At 39.8% G+C, this 26,637-nt stretch overlaps 1 protein-coding gene across 1 annotated transcript in view; it reads right to left on the minus strand.

The window, feature by feature from the left end:
• Positions 1 to 198: 198 nt before the first annotated feature.
• si:ch211-186j3.6 (neural-cadherin) overlaps positions 199 to 26,637 on the minus strand; it is a 361,416-nt gene continuing 334,977 nt past the window's right edge. The window contains exons 32-33 of the mRNA XM_036584289.1: positions 5,683 to 5,837; positions 199 to 3,102 (exon numbers count right to left, since the gene is read on the minus strand). Of these exons, the coding sequence (XP_036440182.1) occupies positions 2,533 to 3,102; positions 5,683 to 5,837 (725 nt within the window). The 3' untranslated portion in view covers positions 199 to 2,532. The remainder of the gene's footprint in view (positions 3,103 to 5,682; positions 5,838 to 26,637) is intronic.

The following is a 26,637-nucleotide window of genomic DNA, read 5'->3' on the forward strand; positions in this document are numbered from 1 at the left end:
CTAACAAAAGTGTGCATCTCTTCTTAAGTGGTATTCTTTCCAGACGTGGCTCTATTACAGACTAATTACTGCTCAGGTTCCGTGTCACAATACGTTCTCGTTATCGTCCCGGTACCTCTTAGGAGGTGAAATTTAAGAAGCTTTTAACAGAAAAACGCTCTTCCACCCAAAATGCGTAAGTAATTGCTGAAACGATGATAGTAGTAAATAACTTTTTATTCATTGAGAAAGAAAATAAAGCAAACATGTCAAATGATGCAAATACAAAACAACAAGATATTTTCACCGACCGAAAGGAATATGGCAAAAGAAAAAAGAAAAGAGGGGAAAAAGAAGCTCACGTTCAACGGCAGAAGCAGAGTTCGATATTTCTCAAAAGGGATCTGATATTTCATTCTGAAAAGCATAACTTCTGTTCAATATGTACAAATGAGGTAAAAACATTATTTCACAATATGCAGTACTATATATTCATCACACAAATTAAAAAGTGGGCCTTTCATTTGAAATGAAGGTGGCACTGGTCTGCCTGGCATGATAGGAACCCCTGGGAATTGGAAACAGACCCCTTTATGTCTCTCATTGATCACTATTTTCCCTTCTGTTTACTATTTATCCTTTTCAATCGCGTTACGAGGATAAATCGGAACTCCAATCCTCTTGGATCCTTTATCTTGTGCGTGAAATAGCGAGCACAGCGCTAGCAGAACCATTTCCTAGCCTCAACTTGAAAAGCTTATTTTATACTCGTGTTGCTGCCTTTGGAAAAATTGGCACTTTTGAGATCCGTAATAAGAGTGACGACTCTTCTGTCGACTTCTCCAACTCCCATGATCCTTTGGTTCACAGCATGACAGCGAGCAATCAGTTCACATTAGGATTAGCTCTCTGATGTCTTTTAACGCACTCCTACTCTCTGCAGCTGGACTGTCACGCTCCACATACGGCACCGTGCAACAAAAACCACTGAAAATAAGAAACGATGGAGGGAGGGGGCACAAACACTACCTCGGAATGCATAGCATACAAGGTTGGCGTTTGAGGCCTCGCAGGGGGAGGCCACATCACTGTTCTGTATTCCATTTGAAGCGAGGGAGAAAGCGGCACGGAGAACCTTTGTGGCCCCCTCGCCCCGTGCTGCTTCATGCCGATGCCACGCGAGCCCATTAAAATGGGACATGTTGAGGTGCTTTAGTGTCAGGGACCAAGGGTTCAATACATACACTGACTTCCGAATGTTCTGGCCTGAATTCACCTCGCCGCTGAGGTTCATCAGGTTTCTCGGCAGGGGCGCGTAATGCGATTGGAGGGGAAAAACGCTCGCTTTCAAATTCTTTTTCTTCTCTTTTTTTGGCAGCAGAAGAAATGCCATGGTGCTCTGCGGTAGAGTAAGCGGGTTTTGTTAAGGACATAATGCTCTCTAAAGGGAGCAAAATGGAGTGGAACCTCGGCACTAAGCTCCAACCACAGTGACCAACGCCTGTACTCAAATACGGCCTAGCGCTGCTCAGTAACTTGATTGGATCTCGTACAAACAAACTACATGCACATTCCCGTTCTTTCATTACTTTAGCTTAGTCTCACCCAGTCTGAATGTGTGCCATATATACCATTGACTTAGAAAGCTCTGCAATGGACTACTCGATTGCAGAGAGCCTCTATAGTGTCCTTCAGACTGCTCCACCTTGGCCTTCCGCCTCGTGTGTCCCAGACACATTTGTATTCCAACTAGTCCGTCTCTCCCTTTTTGGGCTGGAGAGAAAGAGAGAGGGGGACACGATTTGTATTCCCAAGGAACGTCTTGGTAAAGGCTGAACAATAAGGCCGCTCTCTGCCTCGTTTTCTTTAGTGCTTCTAACACGTCCTCTCATTTTTTTTCACAGTCACTCCTTCCTCCCATTTATCCATGTGAAAATTTATGAAGAGAGTGGTGTGAATAAAAAGAACAATCAGCTGCAACTGAGTTCGGAGGTGTAACTGATGAACACAGTGGGCCACTTGAGACAGCACAGGTAGCAAACAGATTTAGAAAAGCAAACCAGCGAAGGCCACAGAAAAACCCTTCCCATCCCGGACGTCCAAGCACGTTCCCCTTTCAATCAAAAACACTTACAGAATACAGACATACAGGACAGCATATCAGGAAAGAACAAGGACGGCCCTCCTCCTCCAACAAGTCACAAAGCTAACGAACGGCTTCCATTCCCATCATTGTCATCCACAAGTCAATGCTGTGAAGGTTTCCGCAGAATCCAGAAGTGCCATGTACAAATGCTCGTTTCTTTTTGACTGGCACTTCCCATTTGCAGCTCATTGATAGTCGCCAGCTATGCCAGCCTGTCTCTTATCCTTCAGTCCTCGGGAGAAACGTTTTGTAAAGATTCACAATCCCAGACAAGGACAGAAAGCAAAGCAGGCCCCTCTCTGGTTTTTATAAATTTGATTCCGGATCTGTCCTTGAGGCTCAAGTTTTCCAGAAAAAGTCCTTCAAGGTTTTTCTTGCTGTGAAGAGAGCAGTTCCCCTCCATTCCTTCAGAGGTCACTAGCCTCTGCCCTCTCGTAAAGTGCTTTGAGCTTTTCGAAGCGCGGCCCCCATTCCTTCAGACAGTCATGGGTGCTGGTGGTAGTGCTGTCCTCCAGGCCGGACGAGCTGAAGGAGCTCAGTGAACCGGCCAGTGACCCTCCACCCTCCGTGGAGAAAACTTGGAGGGAGTCGAAGGGTGCTGTCTCCGGGTGCTGGTCGGCGTCCCGGATGATCTCACACAGGTAGCGTGCCAGGTCCTGGCTAGAGAAGGACAGGCTCTTGCGGGACAGCTGGGCAGCCCGGCTGGTCCCGGGACCGGCGCACTGACCCTGGGCCGGGGTACGGGTTGGTGGGACGTCCCGACGCAGGGTGGTGGTGGTAGTGGTGCTGGATGACATGGACGAGGAGCTGGTCGCAGTCAAGGCCCGGGATGGGGGATCCGACTGGTGGAGGTGGTGGTGCTGCTGCTGCTGCTGAGCCGGAGGGTGATGATGAAGAGCCCGCGAGCGGCCGTACTGCACAGACTGGGCCGGGCTGGGCTGCAGAGACTTTTGGAGTTCCGCCATGTCGTAGGCATTCTAGGTATCAGAGGGAAATGAAAGTGAAAGTATAATTTGAGTTTATTTGCAAGTTACATTAATTTTCAAAGCAGTGGCTCAGCTAAACACACGTTTACCCAATTTTTCCCCTTACCCCAAATGTAGCTGATCTGCTAAGATGAATGTTTGATGTACAGAGTTTACTTCTTTAGTTATGCATTGAGGCTAGAAGGCTAACACGTTTTGGAAGAAACAGACCATTGATATTTTCTAGGAAACAACTTTATGTTCCCATGCCTTCATGCTTAAATAGTTCTTTGCATGGTGAAATGATTCTTCAGATTGATGGAGAATGCTACCCCCCCATCCCAGGTTTTGACAGCAACCAGCACCTCATCCATGTCATCCAGCACCAGCACCAGCACCCACCACCCTGTGCTGGGATGCCACTCCATGTTTCAGCCCCATGTTTCCTCAGCATGAAAAGTAAGACTAATTCCCATACCTGTGATATATTTTCAAACGTGCATATTCTGAAAGTATATGTTGAGCAAATGTCTGAAATTGGGTTCAGGACATGCTGCTTCTAAATAGGACATATGGTTTCTTTTTTAAGAGCTTCTTTATTTAAACTCACTGGTTATACATTTCAGTAAACAAGAATGAGAACATATTCCGTGATTAATGTTTTACCTTAAATATTGACAGCGTTATAAAATATTTCCACAGTTGGGTGAGATTGTTGAGCACATCCTCAACAACTTTAGGGACATTTTTATAGATTTCTTTCATATATCATATTGAGGTTCGATGTATCATAAAAAGAGCTAAGTGAACGTAGAGACTTTGGAACATAGGGCCCTGGGAACATGAGGCTCTGGTAACCTGGGACATTGGGAACACAGAACCCTGAGAACATAGGGAACTGTGAACATTGGCCGCTTGTAACATAGGCCCCTTGGAACATACGGCACTGGGAAAATAGGACCCTGGAAACACAAGACTCTTAGGAACATAGGTAAGCTCCCATTTTATCCATACTTTGGTCATTTTTTATACACAACAGAAAGTCTATCTGAGATTACTTAACAACTCGACAAAGTTTGGTGTAAGCGGCTGATGATTTAGGCATGCAATTTGCACAGACTAGTTAGTTGGGTGTAAGCTTCCATTACCAGGTTGTTAGAATCGCAGCTCCAGCGCAAGACTAAAGAAGCACATTTTGGACAAAACATTTTTGTCTTGGCTGATTGACTACATCTGGGTTGAGAGGATTGTGTAAATTTAAGTTAAATTAGATTTTTTTTGACAAACTGTCATTTTGAGAACTAATGTGCCACATCTTATTTTACAGCAGTTCTGTTCAACATAATATGAAATGTGTGCGTTGTAGTACCAAAACGAGTCTGCAGCACTTGATCCATGGGCTAATAACAGCACAATAGAAGGCACTGATAACGTAAGCGGCTGTGTTTGTCTTCATTACAGAATTCATTCTGCTGCTAACGGTTAATGGCATAAATCCTGATTCATGCCGCTAATGCTAAAGCCTGATTAGTTTCTGTGAGTGCACCTCTCTCTCCACCTGAGAGAAAGAGAGAGGGAGGAAGAAAGGAAGAGAGGGAGACAGCTCTCCGGGGATTGGGCGGCGGACGACAGAGCGAGCAGACTGCTAAGTTGACACAGTGAAACATGACGGCTCTGCAAGAGCCTCCTTTTTTTATGTAACATGGCATAATCGTTTCAGCATTAATCCAATTCAGCCGAAACTGATTCCCCTCGTTACCGCGAGGGCACTTGCCGCCGGAGAGAAAAGAAACTTAAGCCTCGGGAGGATAAGATAGCAGGGGAGGAGAGGAGTGGAGAGGAGAGAGAGTGAGAGAGAGCCTGAGTGGAGTGGTGTGAGTGGTACAGGTGTGGGTGTGCGCAATAATTGATTACCTGATGTGTGAAGACTCATCTGATGAACTGTAGAGGATCAGAGTGCTACTGCGTGTGTGATAAGCATATTACAGGATTTTACATGAAGCGGAAATGACTGTGACAGTGGGGGATAGTGCGGCGCCATCAAACACTTCAGCTTAGACGAGAGAACGTCTAGAAAACATCCTAAACTACCACCTGCTGGCATCGGTTTCCTCGTTTTTTCTTCTAAACATTGGCACTTCTCTCACTCTTTTCTTCCTCCCACTTTAGGGTGCAGAAGATGAGAAACTTTCCTCCCCAGTGTATTCGCTTTCAGTAAAATGTCATGGGTAAAATGTCAAGCTGTCACGGTCGTTTTGGAAATGTTTCGTAGTTTCCAGTTTGTTAGGAAAATCGGAGACGGTGGGCTCCTAATGTTAAAGGTTGCCGTGGAGACAGGCACCTCTGTTTGAAAGACTGTCAAGATGACCGTGGTTGGGCGTTTTGGCTGGCCCTGTTGCAGGTCGTCATGGTGACATGGTGCGCTTGTTCTAAGTGCGCCCGTGTGTCTCTCTGTAACTCACTGTGACTTGCTGTACCAAAAAATGTCAACATATCAGCCCACTGCAGTAGACATTCCCTGCAATAAACTGTCACTGACTTTCTGCACATGTCATAAGCCGTTCTGGAATGTACCGGACCTTCTGCACTCACCTGGTCCTCCTCTCCACCTCCTTCTTCGTCGTAGTTGAGCACATTCTCCCGGATGTCCTCCCAGCCATCGTGGTGAGCGGAGACGTGGTACACCCCCTCCTTTAGGCCCTTGTAGCTCCGCCAGCGTGTGTACAGGAAAATCCCCAGCAGGAGAACTACAAAAAGCAACAAGCAAAAGCTCACACTTTAGCAGTGTACTAGGATCAGGGAATGCTACTTGCATGTTTAAAGGTTTCCAAAATCATGGAAAAACAAATTTCCCTTGCATATAAATGCAGGTAGGAAGTAGTTTCAAAATGTACCATTCATTCCCCAGTCCAGGCTATATATGGAAACTAAGCTTCGAAAAAAGGCCATTATGAATTAAACATGGTTTGACATCACAACCATGATGAATGAATGTTTTTACATATGGCTGCACATTCAACCTACAGCAGTTCACTCCACCCATTCACGCTGAAATGGTAAGGAGTGTTACTGCAGAGCATCTGTAGTAGAGTTACTACAATGGAAGATGTGTTAAACAATTAAATGTTGTGCTATTTCTGGCTGGTGGGAAGCGGCTGAAGTTTATTATTTCTAAAATTCCAAACAAATTCCACATTTTGTTTCATGCATTTCATCCCAGATGAAAGTATAATGCAGGACACTTGTGAAAGGACCAGCCAATCTGAATGGAGGTCATTTAAATTTACATATATAAGAGTAGTTACATCCTAAAGCTGATATTTTTTCATTAAAAATTGATATTACCACCTCCTGATGACGCTGCCCACTTGGCACTGCACTGAGCAAATATGAGTTTGAAATATGAGAATAGATGTTAGTTAAGGTTAGCTTTGTAAGAAAGCTTCGCAGCAAACCACACAAACCATCTAGAAAAATGTTTTTTGTTTTATTTGTTTTTGCTTGTTTATACCAGAAATTATCAGTGCTGCAATAATGCTAATTTCTGCTAGATCGTTTATGTGGTTTTAAGAGTTACATTAGCCCCAAGCTAATGATGGTGAATGTTCACTTTGCCATACTGGGTTTAACATTATTCTACTTAAACACAAGATGAGTTCAGATGCTCAGTATGCTCATGTCCATTCTGTCCATCCCTCTCTGCTTTTATTCTGGTGAGCTTTTTATTCGTGTTTGTATGCTGAGACTAGAAGTCAGAAATGGCTTGTTGGGAAGGTGTTGCATGTGTTTAATTTGTGTTACTGGAATTGTTTTAAAAGCTACATTTGGGTCACAGTATAGTTGAGGTGACAGAGACAGACCTTGGCCTGCTTAGTTGAAACCACTAAAATGATATATGTAGACAATATATGACGCTTTGGCGCTTTAGCTTCTACACTGAAGCCTATTAGCATTTTGTTCAGCTGTGCAGCAGGTAATGTTGGCCTGGCGTTGAAGTGACGTTATGTCGGCGTATCGGGCGTACAGAGATAACAGTGCGGCTTCAACATGGAGACAGTAACTCAATACGAGTAGAGCACCATGTCAAGAGCTTCTGGCTGAATCAATCCTCCCTGGCAGCAGATTGACCTTTAGAGTATATTATACAGCTCTCCAAACCTCACTCTTCTTACAATCTGGCCTTCCTCCAGTACACTTTCTCACACTCTCACTCTCTCTTCCCCTTTCTCTATCTTTCTCTGTCTATCTCTCGCCCTCTCTCTCTCTGCTGTTTGTTTTTTCTCAGTTTTGATGCCTTTTCTCCTCCTTTTTCTCCACGTAGTCCCCTTTGCCTGTGACTCACTCTATTTTTCATTCTGTTTCCCCTTCTCCGTTCCATGGGGGCTTTCTCTGTGTTGCTCCCATTTTCCCTCATGCTGTTTCTCACTTGACTTTTCCATTTATTGCTTTTTCTTGGTCAATATGAGCTCTAGGCCTTATATGTACTATACTCTCTGTGTTGCCACTGCAAGGTCAGATGCTCCAGCTTTTTGACCCTCAGATAGACAAATAATATTAATGTTGATCTGAGACATGAAAGCTCATTCAACCTAATCTCTATTTGCTGCATCTGAATTACCACAGACCATGATTTTGACATTTCCCTGTACTTAGTAAAAGAACAGAAAACCTGACCCAAAACACATTTGTAATGCAAGCCATTGGGCAGGTACTTGATCTGTAATAGCCTAGATCAATGGTAATGTAAATCTGGGTTATTGAAACATAAAAAACAGCCACACTTTACATTGTTTTGCACTGCTTTACAAAGATAAGAGATTTTGATCTATCTATCTATCTATCTATCTATCTATCTATCTATCTATCTATCTATCTATCTAGTCTGCTGCAAATCTATCATATGCTCAATTACCATAGACAATAATTTTGAGATTTTAAAAAAACAGAAATCCAATCACTCGAAGCACATTTATAATAGAAGCCAATGGGCAGGTGTTTTGACAGGTGTTTGGATTCAATATATGTGTATTTCAAGTTGATGGATTTTCAGTTCTTTTTTTAATTACAGGAAAATTGTAATTAACAGTAAAATACAGATGCAGTAGAAAAATACTAGAGTGTTCCTTTAATATCTGGGTTATCAAAGATCAAACGCCTGCCTTTCTGGTTCTGTATAATACCAAAAAAGGTTCTTTGACAGGAAAAGGGTGCCAGAAAGGGTTCTTAGCACAGTGCCACTGAGGAATAATTTTTGGTTACCTAAAGTGGTAACTAAACCTCAAATTAGTGATCAAGGCCCTTCAGACACATTTTTCCTCCAACGTAACTAGCAATGCACACGAATAGCAAAACTGTTGACCATCTGGGGGCGCAGGGGAATGGTTTGAGAACCACAGCCCAAAAGAACCTTCCAACGGATGGATCTTTAGATGGTTTAGTGTGGTGGTTCTTTACTACAGAACCTATGGAAAACCCCATTTTTAAAAATGCATGGTGATTGACTGTATAACACAAATGCTGAGAGTTTAGGTTGAAAATACTGGAGTATCCCTTTAAATACGGTGCCCCAGAGAGTCAATAAACGTTTAAGCATCCAACAACAGATGAGATCAGTTAAGCAGAATCAAATCCGCACTAAGGTGTGTGGAGCTGTTAGCCTGCTAGTTAAGCTAATAATCCCAACATGGATCTTCTAATATTGTTGTATTCGTCTAATATAATTGTGGTCTCCCCTAATGTTGCCGTGCTTTTCCTTAATGTTGTTGTGTTCTCGCTTAATGTAGTTGTATTCTCATCTTTTGTTTGCGTCCTACATGCTGTTGTGTTCTGACTCTCTGAGTCACCATATATTAAGTACTCAAATAAGTGTCTATATGCTGGAGATAGTAAAGATGTAGAAAACCTCAACAGTGATTTAAACAGGCTTGAGCAAAAACTGCAAAAGAGGCATGAGCTGTACTCATCCACGGAGAAGACAAGAGCTTTTTCAGTTCACCAAGTGACCATGGTGACAAGCGCAATCCTCTGGTGAAGACGGCATCAACAAAAACACTCAATTATTGTGTCAATGCCTGACAACTCGAAATACTCAGCGTATTTGTGTACTTGACAAGAAGCCGGGCAGAACAAATGCAAATCTATACTTCACACACACACACGGACACACATGCACAAGCACGCATGTACACACACACACACACACACACACACACACACACACACAATCTCTCCCGTCTTTGGCAAACGTGCTTCAAACAAATGAACATCAAATATCTATCCTCTTTAGAGATTTGTCATGCTGTGTTGGTGCCAAAGGAAGGTGCATACCCAGAGAGAAAGCCATTTTTAGCTCAGTTTGCTCTCCTAATCACTGCAAATAGGGAGCCTGGCTCACATTCAAAGAGAACGAGCGCTTTAAAAAAGAGCCGAGTGCGTTCAAAGAGAAAGGTGGAGAGCGGCCCATTAATTGAATCGCTTTTTAAATGGACAACTAGTCGAGCCACATTTATGAGAACTTTTCTCTTTTTGGTCCAGTCGCTACGTAGGCAGCGCCTTATCAAAGCTAAAATGGACAGTTCCAGCAATATCGCTGTCATATTTTGACATATGGTTCGTGTTAAAGCGCAACGCAGCTCGATTTTGTCAAGCATCGTATGAAGGATGACAGGATGTTCAGTATACCATAAGGAGTATGTCTCTGCGTGTCTGCTGATCTGAAATGACACTAATGCGGTTGATCTAACTTTAGAAAAAGCTGTACAGCACACTTTTATAGCTTTTTCACAAATATTCAGCATATCCAAAAGTTTGTAGACACCTGGTCATGTAAGGTATCTTCTTAATTTAAGGGTATCAAGAGAGTTTGTCCCCCTTTGCAGCAGTAACGGCCTGTACTCTTCTGGGATGGCTTTACTAGGTGTTGGAACATGGCTGTGAGGATTTGATTTGCAGGCACAAGAGCATTAGTGAGATCAGGTACTGTTGTCGGATGATTAGTTCTGCATCACAAACTCCACTCCAGCTCATCCCAGGTATTGGATGGTGCTCCATCAGTCCAGAGAATGCAGTTCCTCTGCTCCATAGCCCAGTGCTGGGAGGCTTTGCACCCCTCTAGCCGACACTTGGCATGGAGCATGGTGACCTCAGGGAGTGTCCCATTCCATTGCAATGCTTTTTCTCTTATGGAGATTACACAAGCAGTGGGAGAACAACTGAAAACCTGTTTCAGCAGTAGGTGAACCAGGGGGATTCCACCAGTTTTTCAAAATTTCTGCATAATTCAATGGGTCAGATATAAAGAAAGTCATGCAGAGTGGTTTGATATGAAATGCTCCCTTCTAGAGAACATTACAGAATCAGAGTTGTTCACAGTAGTGGTGAATGGAACCAGACATCTGTGTTGTACAATAGTGTTGAGATAAAACTGCGTCCTAAAACTTTTTTAAAAAATACATTTGTTGCCAGGGATAAGTGCAGAAAGTTCTTTTGCCCTCAGAGAACTGAACTGTTTCACATCAGACCAGTCTGCATGGCTTCTCAACAAAAGAATTATATAGAATATATTCTTTGAAAAAACAGTCAAATTCCCTTTAAAAGTAGCTGAGTTCACTAATGAGAAGTGGTGTCTGCACATTTTTGGATTTATACTGTATTAAGCAAAGAGAACTAAACTTTAAAGGCAGCTCTAATGCTGTGGATCTGTCCATTCACTTAGTAAGTGACTTAGCAAAATTCGTCTTCCTTTTTTCCATCGACAAAAAGTTATTTAATCATTTAGTGCAGCTACAAAGCTGATAAAAAACAGCTAAAATCGTCAGATAAAACAAGATACACTCTCTTGTGTGGTAGTGGTGCCCGCTGGGTGAAAAAGAGAGAGAAAAACAAATCCATTTTTCCATCTGAGCCAAAAAGAGTTTTATTACATTACAAAAAAATGATATAAATATATGTAATGTTCTGTGTTTTGCTGTATGGCTCCATATAGAATGATTTTTTCAGTGGACTCTGTCTCTCAGAGAGCAACTTTTAAGTGCAGAGTTGTGAGAGATTTTTGAATGAGTTCTGCGAGCGTTATTGAGTGAGAAGTTTCTGTGCTGGACTGCTTTCTCCATCGATCTGCAGGCCTGAGCTATGACCTCACAGGACTTCCCAGCAGCCCCTGAGACACGGGCCTGGCCTGTGTTTGATCAGGAAAACACACAGAGTCTGAGCTGGAGAAGGCTTCGCGCATGTGCTCACTGTGTAAATTATAACAAAACCTCCAGACCTCCAAAATGATAGCATTACAGAAGAAGGAGAAACGTTCATAATATTAATGTACGCTAATGTGAAGAGATGTTACCCTAAGTCATTTTGCGACAATTCTTTGTTGGTCCTTTTATCGTGAAATGTTCACATGTATCAACTGATCAACTGGTGTTTCCATATGGTGTAAAAAAATTAATAAATAAATGAAAACATGGACTTTTGGGTTTTTTTTTTTAATGATAGTCACAATAATCTCCTACAGAGAGATGCAGAGTGAATTTAGAGCACAGTAACAGTGAGATGGGGTTTTAGTACTTTTTGGTGCTTTTAAAAAATTATTTATTAATTTATTGCAACAGTAAACAAAACTGCAAGTGTCCACCATATGTACCTTTGGGATTTAAATGGTACACAAAGAGTCTCTTATGCACATTATTAGATAGATAGATAGATAGATAGATAGATAGACAGATAGACGTGCAGGCTTCTTTCTCCATCAATTTTCTCTGTCCTCTTTTTATTTCACTGTCTTTCCTTCTCTACACTCTTAAAAAGAGATTCTTCATAGTTTTTTTTAGTGAAGGCAACAGTTATATATAACCATGACCACTCAAAGAATCAGTTGATTGCTTAAATGTTTTTTTTTGCATAATTAATAGGTTCTTCCCTGTGATGGAGAATCTGTTGAAAATCTTTACTGTTCAAAAAAAGAAAAATCATTTTCTGTTGATCATCATTTAAACACAGAAGCTGCTATTTGCATTATGTGAAAAACCCATGATCAAGAGACCAACAGAAATCTTTGAAAATCACTTGGAAAAAAATCTCTTTACCTTACATTAAAAGTTAAGTAGTTTTTTCCCCTTTCCTGGGAAGTTTCATTCCAAAATGCTGTATATCCATTTGTAAACATTTTAAATATAACAGGTTTTTGAAAAGAACATTAGCTGATTTTGAAAGGAAAACACATCTGCATTTCTCTATTAAAGATGGTATTAACCATAATATCCACCTTATTCCTGCGGTCCATGATGCTTTGAGTGACTTATGGACAGGACATCCACTGAAATATTTAATCGCTAAATGCTTATAACTTTCTAAAATGATAGAAATGTGGGAATAAAAAATAATAATCTTTATTGTTGGGATGCTCAGATGATCATGTGGCTAAGTTTGTTATCAATCTGTCAACAAAAACTTGAACCTGCGTGAGAGAAACACTAGTCAGTGGATCCTCCTTATAGCCTATACAAATGAGTACACGCACTTAACCAGCGCTACGATAATGCTAATGTTCACCATGGTATGCTAGCGAGGTCACATCAGCAGGATGATGTCAGCTCGAGTTTAAATACAGACACTTTAAGCTCATAACAGACATGCAAGTAACATTCTTTACTTTGCGTGTCTCAGTTTTTAAGTAACTCCTTCTTTAAAGGCTTGAACTTGAAGTCTTTTATAAATGTAGCGTTGGCCTGTTAGCTTTGTGCTACCTGCTCAGCCTACTCTAGTGAGGGCAGAATATATCCAGATATGAAGAGAATATAACGTGTAAAGAGATTCTGTTACCAGTAACCAGTGATATTCAGCTGGCTGTTCTTCTTCTGGGTGCAGTTTATGGGAACATTTCACTGCTAACCTTTTCAAAGAGTCATTATGAAGCCACATTTGCACGGCTGCTGAAGCTCTGCTTTTGATGCTCATAACATTGCTGTTCTTGCTGTACTTTCATCTTTACTCAATTCCATGTTTTTTTTTTTAGTTGCCCTTTCAAGTACCAGAAATCCTGAAGTTGTGGCTAATTGTTTTGAACTACTTCACAGACGAAGACGACTCAAGAGCAGTGAAAAAATGAGGTAGCAGATTTCTATAAATGCCGGCTGCTAAAGAAAACTGCTGTTCCCTCTGTTGGATTTTCCACCACAGAATCAAGTTAAGAAACATTTGTGAGTGAAATAAATTTGTCATCATCAGCCACTGTACATATATCACTGTTAGCCGTTAGCTTACAGACAGTCTAAAGGGGTCACACATTAAAAATCTACCTCGCTATCCTACCTCATAAACCGGTAAGCAGAGTAGAAAGTAGTTTATTGTTGAAACCGTCAATTTCCATTCACCCCAGGTTGTTCTGCTTCGAAAACTGTGAAAATAAACTGTAAACAAAAGCTGCTGCTGGCATTAGCTGTGTTGAACAGCTGTAGCTGCAGGTTAGTAATGCACGTTAGCTTTGCGCATTGATCTCAGTTGAGAATGCAGTTTTGAGGGGAAACATGGAAGTAATCCTGGCTTACTTAAGCAATGTATTCATAACAATTTTGTGTAATCACTTAACAGGAGGTAGCTTTTAGAGTGATTAAATGCTTCAGATGTTTGGTTCCTAGTACTGTAATGGTGAACAATTCTGACTCATTAAATTTCTCTAGAAAGGCGCATTTCACACCGAACCACTCTGAATGATTTTGTTTGCATCTAAACCATTAGTTTGAGTAATTTAGCAAAATTGATGGAGTTGCCCTTTAAGAACCATTTTAAAATGGTTCTGTATAGCACCACGTAGAGTTCAACTATTGAAACAAGTAAAAGAAGTTTTTTTTGTACTAGAACCCTTTTTTGCTGAAACTGTATTTATCTTATCTCTCTTGATTTTTCTCTTTCCTCTCTCGTCCTCATTTCCCTTTCTCCCTTATTTCTCTTTTTTCTCCTTCTCTCCCTTCTCTCTCTCTCTGTCTTTCTCTCTGTGTTACTTTCTTTTACCATTCTATCTCTACATTTATTTTTCTTCTCTCTCTCTCTCTCTCTCTCTCTCTCTCTCTCTCTCTCTGGATAAACTCCTATCCATTTGCTGCAGTCTCACAAATTTGGTTTCTCATTCTTCTCCCTTTCTCTTTATCCATTCACTTCTTCCTTTTCTCTGAATCCTCTCTCTCCCTCATCTAAACCTATCATCCTTCTCTCTCTCTCCATTTCTATCTCCTGTGCTCTCACTTCTCTGTCTCTCACTTTGTCACCCTCCCTCTCGGCTCTGCTCTCTGTGGCTCTGTCTGTTATCTACAGTAGCTCTGGATCCATAAGCTAGCCCACTGTTTCTCTGAGGAGAGAGCATCTACAGACAAATCCTTTGAGAACTTTTAATGCGCCAAATCAGCACCAGCATGAGACACGTCTGACATTTACCACCATCCCAAATACTGTCTAATCTCCACACACACTCACCTACACACACAGGTCTGTTTTTATACAGAGTGAGGACTTAGGGTCTTACATACACTTTATGTCCAAAAGTGCCAGACACCCCTAATTAGTGAATTCATCTACTTCAAGAAGCACCCCTATGCTGACACAGCACACTGCTTATATAATATCCTTAGAAAAGCACTGCCAAGAGAATGAGATGCTCTGGAGCAGCCACACATGTACCAAAAATTACCATTCCCAATGCCAAGTGTCAGCTAGAGGAATATGAAACTACCCAGTGGAACTGCATTTTCTGGAGCTCTATAAAGTACATTTGGGATGAGATGGACTGCTGTTTGCAACTCATCATCCAACATCAGCACCTGACCTCACTAATGCTCTTTTGGATGTGTGTGTGTGTGTGTGTGTGGGCATCAATATATATATCTATAAATAGTGTTGTAGTCAAGACCACTACAGCAGAGTCCGATTAAGATTATAGACATATATATATATATATATATATATATATATATATATATATATATATATATGTGTGTGTGTGTGTATGTACACACACACACACACAAAGAAATTTACTTACTTGTGACATTATATAATACAAAATGCTAGATACATCATCAGACTAAACGTAGCAAATATGTATCTAAACCTGTCAAACTGAGCCAGAACTCCGTTTGCAGCTTTTCCCTTCAGGCTTCAGGCTGACCTGCAGCACTCGGTAGCTGCCAAACAAAATCATGATTTGATCGGTAAAATCTTATGGGCCGTGGAAGCTCTTGTGGTTGTTTGTGTGAGCAGAGAGTTGCAAAAAGTTGGGATCCTTTGATGTAGAGAAAGGACTGTTTAATTCTGTTTGAAGGTTTTCTTGATATTCAATAATGATAGAAATAAACATTCAGTTTCCAGTCTCGACAACAGCGTCCACCTTACCCTGAGACTGAGACAAGACCAGAGTCCAAATAATGCGATATATGTATTAGGTTTTATATTTTGTGTAATTGTAACTTTTACAGTGTAGATTAAAAGCAGACATCAAAATATATTTATACTGAGAACAACCTGTGGTTAATAAATGATCCAGTACTGTGCAGACGTCAGAGACAACCCTTCATTTAGTCCATTTGCCAGTCAAGTTATTAATTTTTCAGTGTCATAAAAAACAAAAATAGAACGTTAACAGAAAATTACACACACGCCTCAATAACTAAATATGATTTTTCTTTTCAGTATTTAGTGTGTCCTCATGGTCCAATTACACATTTAGACTCACCAGTTGATTAAACCTGATGTCCAGTTTTGGTTTTCTAGTGCAAATGTTCTATTTTCTCGTTTATTTCCTTTTCTCAGTAACAGCTTTCTGAGAGCAACACATCCTTTCAGACCCACAGTCTTGAGTTGTCAGATTTTTTCAGCTTTTCCAGATGTGAAGCAAGAGTGGAGCTTGATTTTCTTCTGTCTGTCAAAAATGAAAGCTTTAAGTACTGTTTATCTGATGGTGACTTATCCTTATATCTAATCTTCTCGGAAATATCTCCTGAAAAATAGATGACTTGTATTCAGTGACCGTTTTGACTGGAAATAAAAAAGTACGCTGCAATCATCAGTTTTGAGAATTTTTCATTAAACTGCCTGAAAGTGTGTAAATGTGTGTTTGCAGTGTGCAGGTCCGCACATGTTGTTACAGAGGCACAGCGTCCAGACACCCACTTATCCAGACACTGCAACACCATTGATTGCACACCATTTCATATTCAGTAGTCTCTCTCACACAGACAAACAGACACGGTCTGCAGTGCGCAGCTCCACAGCTGCTTTGCCTCAATAAACAACTTGGGCGTGAAAAAAAATAATAAAATCAAAAGGGAATAAATCCAGCAGGCTGGAACAGATACACTGTGAAGGTGTGACATACTGGATCCTGCTGTACTTGTGTAGATATGTGTGTGCGCTGAGGACACTGCTGCTGTCCTCCATTCCTGCACTTAGGCTCGATTTGGCAGCCCTGAGCACTAAACCTGGTTGCCATGGCGTCAGAACACCGTGGCCTTCTAATGACGTTACTTGGCAGCGAACACTACTACACTCACACTCTACAGTCATTAGAGAAAGAACATGAACTACATATGCTACGTCTTTCAGAAAATATATTTACAGGTCAAACAGGTCAGACATACTGACATACTGATGAGGATTGTGTACTGAGAAACAGGTGAAGCTTATATACATATATAAATATCAAAAGTACTAGTGTGGATGAACACGTGCAGCCCTTAATTAAAACGTATGTTATTTGTGTGCAGGTGATTGAGCACGTTCCAGTTTCAGTAGTGAAACTATTTATACAAAACCTTTGTAAAATTAACTTTTCCAAGCTCCGCCCACCACATATGTTCTTTTGTAGCAACTGTCGCAAGGGCTGGATGAGAAGAATGTCTAAAATCTCATTTAACCTGATGAGAAACTGCAGAACACAACTCAGTCTGTCAAAATGTGTACATTATTCACAGCAGACCGCTACGGTTTTGAGCCTCTAAACAGTAATATCCAAAAGATTGTTCACCCCTGGTCAAATTACGGTTTTTGTTGATTTTCTAAGTGAAAATCCACATCCTCTACAGAGAACACACGTCAAATTCAATGGCCAATTTGAAAAAAATAATAATAAATATTAAATATTTAAATAAATGAATGAATGAAACAAAATGTGGGCTTTTTTTCTGCGTTGCAGAAAAAAACGCCATATTTATGTTTGTTCACTGTAGAGGATGCACTTATTTTCATAACTTATTTTCACTTAGAACATCATGAAATTCGACTGAGTATAATTGAATATAATCTTGTGTTACCAGTTTAAAATGAGCTGGACTGTGTTGAAGCTACTTGTTAAATTTACAACATGCTAGCATTTCCTTGATTATATGACAAAAAAAAAGCAAATCTATTCACTGTAACCTTTAAAATGCATAAAAAATAAAAATTAATTGACAGTAAAGGCCCGTAAACTACATTTGTCTTCTATTTTGTTTTTCCCTGAGATCCACTTACACATCACCCAGTTACATGGGTTTATGTACAAACAAACAAACAAATAAATAAATAAATAAGATAAAATTCATGACCAAAAAAAAGGGGGGCCATTTTCCTATTTCTATTTCTGTGCCTTTAAGACTGATTATATGTAACTGAACTCTGTTCTTATTGGCTGTCCTGTCTTGTGCCTCATTCAGAAAGCTGGCCAGGGTGAAACACTCCTTATAACTTTGTGATGGGCAGAGCTAAAGTGCTGAATACTGAAATGGCTGATATATTTATTTGCACTAGTTTTAGTGATGTCTCAAAACAGGCAGTTTCTGCAGTTTGATTTCTTTGTCTGTCCAGACAGACTGAGGAGTGAACAACTAGGTTTCTAGGTTTTGATACTTTAACAATGTTTGCGTACTTTAACAAACCATGTTTTTTAAATGGATAAAAATGAATTTTCCCATGATATGGCTTCTTTATATATACATAATAATGCATGCAAAAGCGTGTGACTGGGATTTTTGCCAACATTTTGTGAAGCTTGTCCAGCCTCGCAAGAGGAGCTATGAAAGAATGTGTTTGTGGGTGCAGCAGGGAAAGTCAACTGTATTCTTTTTTTATGTGTGGATCTTTAAAAAGCTGTATAACATATTGATAGATGGTTATAAAAGAGAAAAGAGGGACATGAACTATGGGAATAGTTTCACTTGCCACTGGAATTAAATGGTTAATAAACACTGTAGAGAATGTTCTGTCATTTCTGTACTGAGGTAGCGTCTGTGCAATGTGTGCAAATGTATGATATAGTAGCAAATAAATAAATACATAAATAAATAAATAGAGCATGTGGGTTGCAATTAACACATCCATGTAAGCATTCCACCACAGCTCTAATCTGCTCTAATGAGTTGAGGAATACAAAATATATAGACTGATCTGCTTTCAAAGGCCAAGTCCGAGTTCAGCTCAGAGGGAAAACATTACAATGCCATGTGATTATAACACTGTTTGTGCATTTTATACTTTTCCAGCACCGGAATAGCACACGCAATATCGCTGAGTCGCATTTAACTCTCCAAATCAGGACCAAAATAATAATAAAGCAAAATAATAATGCAGGCACTATTGCACACCATTTCATATTCTCTCTCTTTTGGCCTGAGAGCAGTGGGTACATCTGCCTGATTTTAGGTGTTTTGCTGCTACAGACTGAAGAAACAGGAGAAACAGTGGGCAGTTCCCATGACACACCCGAAACACATAATGAATACAGACTGAATCTGCTTAACTCTGATGTAAACTCTTTTGTTTACTGCCACATATAGCTGGCAGAAGCGCGCCGCTGAACGTTCACACTTTCTGTAACACATACAGTCTTGATGACTTTTTCAAGGGAAATTTCACTAGTTGTTTTTTTTAATTTCTGCATACTTATCTCATTAAAATGTAAACTCATTCAGTGTGGTTTGATGTAAAGTGCTACATTCTAGAAAAAACTTACCAACTCAAAATTGTTCACTAAAGTGATGATGGGAACCAGACATCCAAAGTGTTTAACACCTCTGAAAGCTCCCTCACAGAAAGTTACTACAGGAAATGGTTATGAATGTGCAGCCTGATGCCTGAGACACTGGTTTGAAACATAGGAATTGATCCCTACTCTCTCATATATATATATATATATTGCTATGTAGAGATGAACTATTTACTTTACAAAACAGTGGTGAAAACACATGGTCTCTTATTCATAACCATACACCTAGGCATAATGTTCTGAAAAGTGTAAGTGACGAAGTCTGGGAAACAAAGTACAAAATGTGGCTACATTTAATTCTAATAGTTACCATTCAGTGTTTTTGTTGTATGATGAACAACAGGCAGTAAATATATTACAGTCTTTGTTTTTAGCTGTGCTGCTGTTCTTACAAGAGATTTGAGAGATTTTCATTTAAAATGATACCTTGCATGTTCAGTGGCTCAGCAGTCACCGTTAACATTAGCCAACATTCCTCAATTTCAGTCAGAGAATATAGGTTTTTGGACGCAGAGATAGCCATGCAGAAAAGTACCCCATCCTCACTGTGACGTATGCTTGTGAATCTGTGATGTTGTGGGGCTGTTTATCTTCCAACGGCCCTGGACAACTTATTCAGATATATGATATCACAGACTCCATCAAGTACCAGCAGAAATAAAACCAAACCTGACTGCCTCATCCAGGAAGCTTAAACTAGGCCATAGTTTGGTTGTTCCAGCAGTACAGTGATCCAAAACACACCTCAAAAACAACACAAAAATGGTTAACTGACCACAGAATTTATTCGCCATGGCCACCCCAGTCCCCTGACCTAAACCTCATAGAAAACTTGTGGGATGAGCTGAAGAGGAGAGTCCACAGAGTGGACCTCGGAAGCTGAAGGTTCTGGAGAGGGTTCTGTATGGAGGAATAGTCACAGATCCTTTGCCATGTGTTCTCCAGTCTCATTAAGCATTAATAAGAGAAAACTCAGAGCTGTTATCTTTGCAAACGGGAGGCTGCTCCTGCAAGTATTAAATGAAGGGGTGCCAATAATTACACACAGATTTGAGAAAAATACTTATCTGCTAAAAAGATTTTTTTTTTCAATCATTGTACTTCAAAAAATGTTAGATTTTTGTTATTATTTTGACTGAAAGATCAAAAGGATGCACAATAATTAATGTTTTTACAGCTTGTTTTGCTCATGTTTACCAGGGGTGCCAATATTTGTGGAGGCCACTGTATAAACATGGACACAAGTATGTTAAAAACAGTAGTAGGGGCCATCTTGAAGCCTTTTGTCTGCACTTGCTCAAATTTATATTTATAATTATACAATGTCAGAAAACTCTTGAGGTAAGTATATGATGATGTAGGCATGCAGTTTGCATGATGCTGGTGCTTATGAGCTTCCATTACTTGTTAGCTACGTTAGCCTCATAGCTCCAGTACAAAACTAAAGAAGCAAACTTCAGACCTAAACATATCTTGGCTGATTGGTTACATGAAGGGTAAGAGAAAATTGTAAAAAAAATTTTTTGGTTATACATTTGCTTAAACTGGGATTTTTTTTTCAGATTTCTGCATAAATCAGTTGGTGAGACAGAATCTGATTTAGAGTGGTTTGATGTGAAATGCTCTGTTCTAGACAAAGTAGGAAATGAATACACTGCCTTGTGCCTGAGACGTTGTTTTATGATGGTTTTAGCCATATGCACTGAAATACATCAAAAAGAGGCACCTGCAGGGTGTTGTAAGGCAAAATAGTCCTTAAAGAAATAGGATTTTATGGATTTACTGTTACTTTACCATCATTAACATTGCACATGAAAACTCAGAAGGTATGAGTAGGAGCACTGTTCACTTTCGATGGATAAATAAATGGGCTATATCTGTGTTATAGACATTGTGACCCTGGTTCCTATCACCACCACTGTAAAGAAAATCAGAGGAATAAATCTCTACAAAAAGGTTGTTATGGTGTTTTGCTTACACAGTTGGTTCCAGTGTGTGATCAAATGGTTACCTCCTGTCTGAGTTGTAGTTCCTTAAACTATTTGCCCTCACTCTGTTTTAGCCATGACTTACCTTGAAACACATTTCTCTACACCAGTGGTCTCCAACTCTGGTCCTGGAGGGCTATCTTAGGTTAGTTCCAACTTGTAATCAATAAGCTGCCGTGCCCTTTACTTAACTCTAATACATCTGATCCAGCCAATCAGGGACTTGGGAAAAGGTTGATTAGCTGGAGCAGGTGTGGCAAATTGTAGTTGGAACTAGGCTCCAGGACCAGGACTGGAGACCACTGATCTGCATGCAAGTCTCAAGGACCTTACAGCGCTGTAGACAGTGTTAGTTAGTGATATCACTTGGTTAACAAACACTCGAAAAACACAGCATTGCTGGCCATTAATGAGCCAAACGAACTTTCAAAACATCCGACTGCTCTTTTGCACTGTCATTCTGAAAAAAGTGATGTGTATACATGTAAGCATGATTTAGCAGAGTTAGTTAATAATGTAATACTGATGCACAAAAGTCAGTGACCTTAGCTGTTTGGCTCCAAGCTGCACACTGTCACTGTCAGCCAGACGCAGAGGTTGGAGACCTTTTCCCTTTTTTAATATTCACTCGCAATATTTTAGCTAATAACAATGACGGGATTTCATTGAGCTGGGAGATGTTATGCAATGGTCATTCCCAAAAATCTTGTCAAAGCTATGTATATTTTTGTTAAACATCTGTGACTGCCCAAAATGAACCCCATGAGAACCATCACTGAAATATACGGAGCCCTGCTGGTGACATCTCATATAAATAAAAATAATGCGTGGCCACGACTTAGGAGGTATGGGAATGAGATAATGAAGTCGTGGCCACGACTTACTAAGGCATGGGGACGAGATCCTAATGGATGGCCACGACTTAGTAAGGCATGGAAACAAGATAATGTCTTATTAAGCTGTGGTGCAGACAATCATCTTCCATTCCCACGCCTTACTAAGTTGTGGTCACCCATTAGAATCTCGTCTCGCCACAAATGTCTCAGAAAAGAAACATTAGATAGGCTGCTATTTATTGTAACAACTTAAAAGTGATAGGTGATTTGTTTTTTGTTGGTTTCATACACAGGGATGTCCAGTGTGTGAAAAACCCCTGGAATTTGTGAGGTCCCATATTTGCTGGCGACTCCAGCGTTGGCTCACTCACCATGGCAGCGCTGGTGCTAGCTTCAATGGCCACAAATTGCTTGGTTAACAATTATTCCAGAAATGCTCTTTTCTAGTTTGATAATTCACTCTTCCACACATTAATTGAGAGCTTACACATCTCCTCTGTTGTCTTTGATTTGAGAAATGAGTAATAATTCACTCTTTCTACCAATCTCTTGGGAAACTGGGCAAGTTTACAGACTTACATATATATGCTGAGGCACACTGGAAAGTTTCTTCAAGGTATTACATAGTTACAGTTGCTAGGCTTTGACAGACCAACTGTGTGAACCAGTCTGCAACAGCGCCACCCTGAGGCAGACCACTGCTGCATCTCTACACTCTCAGAAATAAAGGTACTAACCTCTCACTGGGTCGGTACCCTCTTGTCACTAGGGTGGTACCCTCAAGTGTACATCTCAGTACCTTTAGTCAGGAAACATAAGTTGTATTGACTCCATACACCCCGTCTCGTCTCCAGGCTTTTTACTTTATTGTTCTGTTTTAAAACATTAGGTTATGAAAAGGTATAAATATGTACTTTTCACCTGAAAAACACTTATTTAAGGTGCACAATTGGACCTTAAAACCACTGTTGTACCTTTGAAGGAACATTTACATTGTTTGTACCTTGATGAACAAAAAATGTACCTGCGCAGAACCTTTATTTCTAACAGTGTAATTAGTTAAGAATATCAAAAACAGAAGCTCCTTTTGAGCATCTGTTTTTCCCTAATGGACACCATAACGTCATAATGATTTTTTTTTTTCCAGGGACCCTCAGAATTTTGATTTTGAGACATTCAGAGAGTCCAAAAGGTTAATTAGGAGGTCTTGGACCCCCCCCAGGACCCCCTGTATTTTATGCCTTGGGGATGTCCAAAGGTATTATGCATTTAAACGCACATCTCACCTCTAAAATAATAAAAATAAAAATAAAAAAAGGTTCTGTTCGAAGGAAATTGATCAAAACTCAAGGATAATGCTAATGTAATTTGTTAAACGTATGCATGACCAGTGATATTTACATCTGTCTGATTCTAGTGACTATATTACAATAATCACCCTCATAATCATTTTTACTTTTATTTTAACCATCGTCTTGTATGTAAACAGTTGCTTAATACCGTGATACCATGAAACCATAATATTTTAACTAGGTTACAGAGAATGTCAACCCACAACACCCCTACTCTACAATGCACCATTTCACATCAAAACTTTGCCAATTAAAAAAAATAAGAATTAATTTATTCAGCACAGTATAATCACTGGAATGTTGAGCTTCTTTTGAAACAATGCACTGTGCTACACCACATTTAGCGGAGCCTTTGACCATTGTGGTAGTCCGTTTATAACTATAAAAAACTATACAGCAGTCACTGTAATGTTCCTGCATTAAATTAACATGGTGTACCAGCCTACAAATAACAGGTCCATGTAAGCACTTCAGCTCCACTACGGCTCTAATCTGCTCAAATGGGTTTTCAAAGCAGGGAGCGCCACATATGCAGGCTTTTCTAATTCACTGTCAGTCCTCCATAGCTCTCTTAAATGAACACTAAATATAGCGCCATATGCTTTTAAGGGCCAAGCATGAGTTCAGCTCAGAGGGGAAGATTACAATTACAAGCAATCCATATAACACTCTTACTCTTTCATACACACTGTTTCTATGTTTTCTAACACTGGAATGACACATACAATCTCACTGACGTCAACTTATTGAGTCTTTTAAAAAAATACCATGTTTCATGTAATGAAATGATTAAAGATTAAAGAGGAGGATGATAATGAAAATTATGTAAAGTGTCTGAAAGTGTAAAAAAGACAAATGATGTTATATAAAATGGGCTCTTTTATTTTATTAAAATAATTTAAACATTTTTTTTGCACATTTCATATCTATAGGCACAAAGTGTTGTGACTGAGTGTTTGTTCTTCCTCCAGTGACCTCAATGCTCCAGCCACAAACGCACTCTGCTTGTTGCCAGGTTGGACAAGCTTTACAGAACGCCAGCAAAAGTTTCATTCAACTTTATGGCAAAGTGTAGCGAACAGCTCAGATTTTTTTTTGTCAAAGTACTTTATATTTAAAGTGTGTTATTTATTCCAAATGATGTTTATCTCGTATGTGTTTGACAGATCACTGCTGTACAATCAAGCTAATGCTAGCACTGTGGCTAATTCATTGTTGTTTTTAACATGTCTTACTGGGATTAGCTACAACAACATAGTCTAGCCCAGTAGCACAGCGTTTCAACCCTTGGACACACTTGCAACAACAGTTTAAAGCACTCTATTTATGCCTAGTTCTAAAATTATACAATATAGCATCATTTGCTGTGAAAAAAAAATAATAATTAGAACTTCACTGCATGCCAAAGTAGGGTGGCATGGTGGTGAGTAGCGCTGTCGCCCCACAGCTTGAAGGACCTGGGTTTAATTTCCAGCCAGGTGACCAGGCTCCTTTCTGTGTGGAGTTTGCATGTTCTCCTCGTGTCTGTGTGGGTTTCCTCAGACAGTTCAAAGACAGGCAGTCAGGGCAATTGGACATGCTAAATTGCCCCTAGGTGTGATTGTATGTGTCTGCGTGTCTGATGGACTGGTGACCTATCGAGGTTGTTTCCTGCCTTCCACCCAATGACCACTGGGATAGGCTCCAGCAACCCCGCGACCCAGAAGTTTAAGCTTAGATGCGTGTGTGCATGCCAAAGTCAAACAACGTCTTCCTCCTATTTGCACCCATGTTTTGTGATTTTGTGTGAATTTAGCAATGTAAATATGTGACCTTTGATATTTTTTCTTTAATTTCATAAATGTGAAGTGATAAAAAATACAACAAAAAATAAAAGATGCTTATATAAGACACATTCAAAACCTCTTTTGTGATAGTTGCAAAAATGCAACCATAGGTCTAAATTTTTCATCATGTTTTAGAGTCATTAACACAGTGGTCTTGTTTTTCCCACTATAACCAACAGTCCAGTTCTAGTGTTGTGGACCCTCTGTCCTGCACATTTTCAACTATTTCACTCCTCATCAGATAATTTTCAAGCCCTTTTTTAAGCTGGATCAGGCGATTTGGGGCAGGGAATACAGGGCTATACCTGTACAATTAAGCATGTAGCACTGGTGTTATAAAAGTACAAGCCTAACCTTCTCACAAAGGGGGTGATATTAGAACTCAAGTAGTTGGCATATTTAAGTGTGAGGAAATCCATACCAGCATGTATGGTTGGAATCATATGTTTCAAAATGGGAAGGCTCAGTGTAAGGGTCAGAACTTTCCATCCAAAAACATACTTCTATCATTCATTGTGATATCTGTCAACGTAAAAAAATATCCTATTCACCTATAGTGTCATGCCTTAAAACATTAAATTAAGAATTTTTTATACACAAAAATAACATATTGCTGTTGTCGGATCAAAACCTTGTATCTCCAAAATAGTAACTTTACAGGAAAAAGAAAAAAACATAATTTACTTTTAAGTTAATGGAACCAGAAAATTTTCCACGTCATTTTGTGCCGTTTCTTTTATTCCATTTATAATGAAATTTACACACAACGTAAAGGCCAACAGGTATTTTCAAATTATGTCAAATGGAGATACGAGGTTTTGTTCCGACAACAGTGATATAATATTAATTAAAATTAAATTTCATTAAAGTCACAATGAAAAAAATTCACAACCCTTTAAAATATATATATATATATATATATATATATATAGCCAAAATCTACCCTAAAACTATATATGTAAAACATCATAGTTTTATGGTCAGTAGGGTGTCTGAAGGTTAAACTGGTAACTCAGCATTATGCAGCCACTCTAAGCAAAACAAATTATGCCACAGTTTCTCTTTAAGTTCAATGATTTCTTAACGTTCTGTAAAGCTTGTCCATCGTGGCAACAGCGGCTACAAAGGAAAGCACTTTCGGGCAGAGCATGGACAGGTCAATTTCAACAAATGGATTTCCCTACAGTTCATACAGGCATTTTGTACATATACACAATAAAAATAAAATAAATAATAATAAATGACATGAGAAGAATCACAAATGACACAAATGACATGAGACTCAGTGGGTGGAATGGCAAGTCAGAATGCTTCAAATTTGGTTTGAATAGTGCAGTGATCTACATTAATCTGAGCCATTGACTCCCTAATTTGCTGCACTGCCATTTCAACAAGTCTCAGTCATGAGTTCTGAATACGGTACATCACCACAGTGGAACCGAGGACAGCTGACGCTGATTAGTCGTGCGCGGCACGCACGAAGGAAGAAGGCAGCAAATTACAGCTCAGCACGACTCTGTGTTTATTTGATTGATGCTATAG

This window comes from Colossoma macropomum, unplaced genomic scaffold (genome assembly GCF_904425465.1).
Source record: "Colossoma macropomum unplaced genomic scaffold, Colossoma_macropomum, whole genome shotgun sequence".
Taxonomy (NCBI): domain Eukaryota; kingdom Metazoa; phylum Chordata; class Actinopteri; order Characiformes; family Serrasalmidae; genus Colossoma; species Colossoma macropomum.